The sequence below is a fragment of the Morone saxatilis genome, unplaced genomic scaffold, assembly GCF_004916995.1.
Source record: "Morone saxatilis isolate NCDOM2014 unplaced genomic scaffold, NCSU_SB_2.0 Contig14, whole genome shotgun sequence".
Lineage (NCBI taxonomy): Eukaryota > Metazoa > Chordata > Actinopteri > Moronidae > Morone > Morone saxatilis.
Genome location: NW_023339696.1, coordinates 12,946,514 through 12,953,821, shown reverse-complemented (window position 1 = coordinate 12,953,821; position 7,308 = coordinate 12,946,514). Strand labels below are relative to the sequence as shown.

The 7,308-nt window shown below is 41.2% G+C and overlaps 1 protein-coding gene across 1 annotated transcript in view; it reads left to right on the top strand.

The window, feature by feature from the left end:
• The window catches only part of LOC118322618 (ethanolamine-phosphate cytidylyltransferase-like), a 9,749-nt gene extending 2,441 nt beyond the window's left edge, over window positions 1–7,308 (top strand). Inside the window, exons 2-13 of the mRNA XM_035654342.1 lie at window positions 2,535–2,623; window positions 3,178–3,339; window positions 3,496–3,562; window positions 3,646–3,730; window positions 3,808–3,849; window positions 4,391–4,523; window positions 4,658–4,740; window positions 4,852–4,929; window positions 5,041–5,106; window positions 5,200–5,265; window positions 5,359–5,447; window positions 5,633–7,308. Coding sequence (XP_035510235.1) covers window positions 2,535–2,623; window positions 3,178–3,339; window positions 3,496–3,562; window positions 3,646–3,730; window positions 3,808–3,849; window positions 4,391–4,523; window positions 4,658–4,740; window positions 4,852–4,929; window positions 5,041–5,106; window positions 5,200–5,265; window positions 5,359–5,447; window positions 5,633–5,747 — 1,075 coding nt within the window. The 3' untranslated portion in view covers window positions 5,748–7,308. The remainder of the gene's footprint in view (window positions 1–2,534; window positions 2,624–3,177; window positions 3,340–3,495; window positions 3,563–3,645; window positions 3,731–3,807; window positions 3,850–4,390; window positions 4,524–4,657; window positions 4,741–4,851; window positions 4,930–5,040; window positions 5,107–5,199; window positions 5,266–5,358; window positions 5,448–5,632) is intronic.

Genomic DNA, 7,308 nt, shown 5'->3' with positions numbered 1-7,308 from the left:
AATATTTACTGGTTCCAGCTTCTCAAATGTGACAATTTGCTGCTTTCCATTGATAGCGAAGCGATATTTTTATAGACAAAACTATTAATTGAGAAAATAATCATTAGTTGCAGGCCTAGAAGTGACCCTTAATAAGATGCCTTTTATTGGAGAAACACCAAGCCTTGGTGGAAAGTCTGGCTCCACGGTGCAGCGGCACCATAAATGTTTTGAATTTCTGTGTTTGAAGGCCAGGATTATGGTGGCTTTCTCTAGTAGATTTCCTGCCATTTAGGTGTGGCTGCCTATCCGTGGTTTGAAGGAATGTTGGAAAATATTTGGGATGCCAGAATATTAACCGGTGGGGTGAGCATGCAAAGAGAGCCAATGTCAACAGAGCTCATGTCATTAACCCCTCTAACCCCTCCAACCCACACCTGCTACGGCCGCTGGAACTCACGCAGCAGTGTCCCGTCACTGAGCACATTGTTTTCCTCCGAAGCCCTACTGGACGCCGCCGCGCTCTTACAGACATCCAGCGGTGTCAGCAGTGTGAGAGGAAAATTCCAAGGAAAGAGCACAGTCATTTCATCTGTTGGGACATCTCTGACCAAGCCCCTTTCTCTCTGCACGTCAAGACTTATTTGTCGCCTTGAAAAGAGGTGACAGGGGTTAAAGATCGAGTTGTCAGGGAAGCATCATCAAGGAGTGTAAAGTCCACCTCCACTGTGTATCTGCTGAGATTGTCTAACCATGCAAGACTATAAACAGTCTTCATTTGGATAGACCCAATCAAACAGTGTCATTGGATTCAATTGAAACTTAACCAAAGTTTCTAAATGTGTCCCAACATATTCTGTCACTGTGTACACAAATTTCTGTCTGGTTTTTCTCTTGAAGGAGCTTAGGTGCTGTTTGGGTGTCCGCTAACAGGCTACACTAATTAATATTTCATCATCCCACTGTGATACCGTCGCAACCCGTCCCTGTTAAAAAATACAACAGGAATACGGTAACACACGTCATCTGCATATAACTAGTATAACACCCACAAACGCAGCCTCCCGCCCGGTCTTATGTAACTCTGTCTGGGTCTCAGAGTTTTCTTCTCTATTCATTCACCTCCAAATGCTCTCCCTCCTTTACTACATTCTCCTGGCCCTGCACTATCGCCTCAGAGCCTGCACATGTGGATCCCATTTCCACAGATTGGCAGCACAAGGCACTCGCTCAGAAAAATCTCTCAGTTTCTGATGAGCTTCCTCGACAACGCAAGCCTCTGTTTGTGGTCCACCTATAACTGAACCACATAGACGAGGCCCTACAGTCTAGTAACAGTTGTTTTTAGTACAGTCCAGGCCTGTTTTCAGCCCTGGCTGTGTATTGACACAAGGCGCAGAAGCTGTTTTTCATTTGCATAGCCTGGGGGCTGAAAACAACATGGGATACTGTTACTGTTGTGGCTGTGTGCATACTGTACTTCTGGCAGTGCTCATCTGTTTTTTTATCGATTTTTGAGGATGCTATTCATAGTTCTGTTTTACCTGACCCCTGAGAGTGCTTATATGTAATATAATGTACTGAGGAGGATTCTAATGTTTGTTCTTTTTCCACTATAACCATCATTATGTTGCCATTATTGTGATACTCCTAAGTTAATTGCTGACACAGGATTGCTGAGAGTTGTAGTAGCTACTGTCACTGCATGAATATGAGCAGTTACTCTCATTAAACTCACCATCAGTGATACCTGCAGTCACTTTCATCAGTCAGAGCCTTTTTTTCTTTTCTGTTCAAAGTAGACGTCAATATCATGTTCAAAGTGGAGCAGAAAGACAAATGATCAGGCTGATGTCAGCTGTTGGCAATGGTAATAGTGATTGAAGGCTAATGCCCATCTGTTCTCTATTACTATGCTAGATTACCATGTTACAATCTCAGTCTCCAATCAGTGCTAATCTAATTATCTACAGATGGTATCATAGCTTGGGAGGAGTGAGGTGGGAGGGGAAAACACACTGTGCTGTTGACTTTTTTATGTTGAGACTTTGATCAGATATCTATCAGATCACATGGATTACATTAGTGGGTCGAAAATATCAGAATCACTCTACATATGAAAGGATCGCACTGGTAGTTTTAAATGTTTAGTAGTTTAGCCCACAAATTAAAAAAAATCTATTCTCCTACGTTACAGGTAGTCATTGATTTTCATTTATTTCATAGTTTTAATCAACTTAACTGTTTTAAACACCTTGTTGGTGTGTTCAAGAACACTCAGATATCTGAGTGTTAAAAATAAGCTGCCATTTCTAACCCTGAGAACAGTGTGCACTTTTAAAATAAAAACACGTCACACAACTCTAAGCCATGTTTTATTCACCAGCATGGTGTACTGGAGACGTGCGCGGTGTGTTTTACTTTAGTTAATTCAAGAAATAACCAGATACAGAAGATACTTTATCTTTGTGTGAGTTTTATTACAGCTACCGTACCTCACTACGATAATGTAACTCTTGTGAACATTTGTTCCTCTTATCTTTTTTTCCTCCCAGCTATGACATGGTCCATTACGGCCACTCCAACCAGCTGCGACAGGCCAAGGCCATGGGAGATTACCTCATCGTTGGAGTACACACAGACAGTAAGTACTGTCATAGCACAAACATTTCCCCTCCCACACAGTGCGTAATTAGTGGGAACCCTCTCTTGGCTGCTTTACCAGGAATGTTTAAGGTTTAGCTCATCACTTTTTTCATCCCCTCCTTCCTTTAACGTACACGCTTCGGCCTGGACCTGCTGGGTCATGTCACCTGTTTGTTTTCCTCAGTCCCATCATTACCAACCAGGCACCAGCTGTGGCTTAAACACTTTGGAGGAGTTGTTGTGACAGTAGTGCAGTGTCTCAGCGATTGTGCCTCACCCTCGTTTGGCACACTGGAGCATTCTGACGTTACGATAACCAAGAATGACTTCATAGTTAGGGCCAGCACAGATATCCGCAACCTTTCCCACTGCTGAAATGATGATAAAATAGCTCAATGACGAAGACGATGCTCCGTTCAGTCGCTGTAAAGCTGCTTATCAGATGCAAATGGAGATGTCTGTCCCTCTCGCTCTCTCTGTTCTTTTAATCTCAGTTTACATTATGTATCTGTGTCTGCGGTATCCCACGACTCTACGTGTTTTGTTTTCAAGGTGAGATTGCAAAGCACAAGGGTCCGCCAGTCTTCACTCAGGAAGAAAGATACAAGATGGTGCGGGCCATAAAATGGGTGGATGAGGTCGTGGAAGGAGCACCTTACGTCACCACCCTCGGGACCCTCGACAAGTACAACTGTGACTTCTGTGTGCACGGAGGTACGGTATATGAATACCCTGCGTCCCTATTTAGACACAATAATAGATTAATATTCATGAAGAGTGCTGATAGGGTCCAAGTACAATGCTAGATACCTGATTTTGGATATGTTATTACTTGATATAAGCAGCATGTCGTGTGTCCTGTTGTTTCAGATGATATAACACTAACAGTGGATGGGAAAGACACATATGAAGAGGTGAAGAAGTCAGGACGGTACAGGTGAGTTTCCTTTTTAAATATGCAGCAGATAATAATAACACACTTTGGATTGTTGTTAAGTTTTGTGTATTATGCTGTTACAGGGAGTGTAAGAGAACCCAGGGAGTTTCAACCACAGATCTGGTTGGCAGGATGCTACTGATGACCAAAGCACACCACAGCAACATTGTGAGTACATCCTTATTTTCTCTAAATTCCTCAGTACACAGCTCAGGCCCTAATCCAATCCTCTCTTTTCTCTTTAGGATAGTTCAGACTATCAGCAGCACACGGACAACTTTGGAAAGGTAGGTACCAAACATATTTTCAGCTTGTTTTAATGCTAAGCTCTTTATTGTTTAAAACCAAATGTAGCTTCTTCTTCCTTGACTGTTTTGTCATTCAAGTAGTCAAAGTTGAAATGTGGGCCAGATGTCAACCATTATTAGACAAAAGTCTTTACTGTGGACCTACTTTATAATCAAGTTGCAGGCCTTGCCAGTAAACAGTGAATGCTACTTCTGTTCCTGGATGGAGAAAGTAACTCAGAGTTAACATGCTGGGGTTTTAAATAGTGTGAAAGCAGTAGAGGGTCTCAGTTAAGACTGGAAGACTAATGCTGTGAATTTGGCGAGGGTTGAATACATGTGCTGGGGCTTTGTGGAACGGCTTTCAGTTAGCTATTGACCAAGTATTGCACCACTAGTCACACCACTAGGTGGCGTTGCTGCAGCATTCTGGTTCAGTGATGATAACTGTATCTGTACTGAAGTACTGTATGTCTCATTGCTACACTGTCACTTTGTACTCATTGTGCCTGTTTCTGGATTATGGGGGTCACATGGACAGAAGGGCCACAGTCCCTGGACGGGGGTGTCTCAGTTCTTGCAGACTTCGCAGAAGATTATCCAGTTTGCTTCAGGCCAGGAGCCTCAACCCGGAGACACTATCATCTACGTGGCAGGAGCCTTTGACCTCTTCCGTATCTTTTTTTTATAACCTCAATGAAATTGTTTTACTTTTCACTCAAAAAGCAGGTCTAGTTCAGTGAACTGTGAAGTTTCTGTAGTCAGCTTTTCCGAATTGCTCTGTTACCCTTGACTAGTCCCCTGTCAGACATTGGTCATGTGGACTTCCTGGAAGCAGTGCATAAGCTTGCAGAAAAGCCATACATTATAGTGGGGTTGCACTTTGATCAGGTGAGTCTGCTTTGTTTTGGGTTTTTTTGCATCTGTGTGAGACATTTTTTACCTCGCTGAGTCAAGCGCTGGCGTTTCACTGTACGTTTCTAATTGTTTCATGTTTTTCAGGAGGTGAATCGCTACAAAGGGAAAAACTACCCCATCATGAATGTCCACGAGAGAACGCTTAGCGTCCTGGCTTGTCGAGTAGGTTCTTCTTCTTAATGCTCTTTCCCCATCAATGCTGTGCACTGCTTGTATACCTTACTCATCCACAGTTCACTTTGTGTGATTGATTTCTGACTTTTTTTTTCACAGTATGTGTCAGAAGTGGTGATCGGTGCACCCTTTGCAGTCACAAAAGATTTGCTGGACCATTTCAAGGTAAGTACAGGCAGTGCAGTTATCTCTCACCGCTAGATAATAATGTGCTCTGCAATTAAAAACAAATAAAATAGCACATCTCTCCATCCACAGGTGGATCTTGTATGCCATGGAAAGACAGAAATATATCCTGACAAGGATGGGTCCGACCCTTATGCTGTAAGACTCTAAACACCTTAAACCTCCATGAAATACTGTAATCTGCAGGGATGATGAATCACATTCATTTGGCGATGTTTTATTCATGTCTAGGAGCCTCGGAGAAAAGGTATCCTGCGTACCGTTGACAGTGGGAACAGCCTCACTACGGATGCCATTGTCCAGAGAATAATCAAAAACAGGTACAAAAATTAAAAGCTCTTGTCAACTATAAGAAAAATACATAAAGGAGAAATAGTCATTTATATTATATCTACTGGGCAAAATAGTATTTTTCTAAGGTAAAATAAGGAGGACATAGTTTGATTACTGATATAATAATAAATTGTTCTTAGGGCTCACTATATACTTTTCCAACTTTCCTCAGGTTGCTATTTGAAGCAAGGAACCAGAAGAAAGAGGCCAAAGAGATTGCTGTGATCCAGGCCATGAAGCGACAAGAGGAGGAAAAGACTAAAGAAAGAGCCCAGGCTGTGCCGTAGAAAGGCCCCAATCAAGCACCATCAACCAAGCGAACACTGACAAGCTCAATTAATCTAAACTCATGTACAGTAGAAAAATCAACCTTTTTATACGTGTTATGACACCCTCCACACACGATCCTGGCTAATAACAGCAGTCTTTAGAGCAGCCTGTTTATAGCCAGGGCGGCAACGTCTGCTGTGGGATCATCAGGTATACAGTGTGTGTGTGTGTGTGTCTTCTGTGTTTTAATATGTTCTGCATATGCAACTACATGTTCATGTCAGTCAACAATCACACGTACAGAAAATAGAAAAAAAGTTGGAGCAAGGAAGTCTTCAAATGTGTATTTTATGTCTTCAAATATTTTTAATTCCTCAAGTACTTTTTGCCTTCAAAAACAAAATAAATTACTTAGTATTATATCATGGGATTTGGACATATGAAGGGCAAGTCTAGGCGAGCTGAGATGTTAATCAGGCATTAAATGGCAACAAAGAAGTGATTTGATTAGTAATTTATGTCCGGTTGTAGCTGCTTTCTGCCCAGCAATAGGCATAGCCCCACAACCAGTCTATCTTTGTATATACTGTATGTTCTGTATGTATTATAAAGTGATTACAGTCTTTCTAGAGGATGCTTAAACCACTAAAGAATCAGGGGAGAAAAGTTCCCCTGCTTCTCTGCGTCTACCTTGGGTTGTTCGGACGTGAGAACGTGTTGATGGACTCTATCGGGACCTCATGTACATATCAGACCTTGCTTTGATCAGATTGCACAGAAATCATCAGAACTGTTCTGTTTTATTGGTAGAGCAGGTTTTTAACCCAAAAATGCACACTGTTGAGACATGCACGCCTGGCCTTTTGAGTGCAATTTTTTTTAAAGCGACACTCCTTAGATATATCCTAACATAGATAACACTACAGAGAGTTTTAACAGGCTGCTTTTAACATTTTTGTTAATATATCTAGAGCACTATGACAAATGCTCAGTGTTGTTGACTTGATCATGAAATAGACCTCTTACTCATGAAATAGACCTCTTACTGTCATTAAGCCCTGAACAATTTAACCTCTGTCTCTATATCAAATGGGATTAAATAATATATTTTTTGTAGATGTATATTTTACTCACCTCCTCTCCATTAACTACTGTATAGATGGTTTCATATTGTTTAAAAGGATACAATATGTCTTTATGTCAAGTTGGAATGTATTTCGTGTAGGTTAATCTATGTTATTGACAACTCCCAGTTGACAAATACTGTAGAAAAACTGATTGGACTACAGTATACTACTGCTGATAATTATAACATTTTAATCTGAAAGGCTATTTGTCATCTTATTTTCACTAAAAGAGAAAAGGCATGGCTGTAGAAAGGTTGTGATGCCTGATTTATGTCTTTAGTGATTGGTGTAAATTAGCAGGCTGCACATGAGTCACATTATGAAAGGTTATGTTAAGGTTAACGTCATGTTTTGGACCTTTGATTAGGAAAAAATATCTGAATTTTGCAACATATGAATGAGTCACACAGAGAGTTCATTAAATGTCAGGCCATTAAGAATAGATTATTTT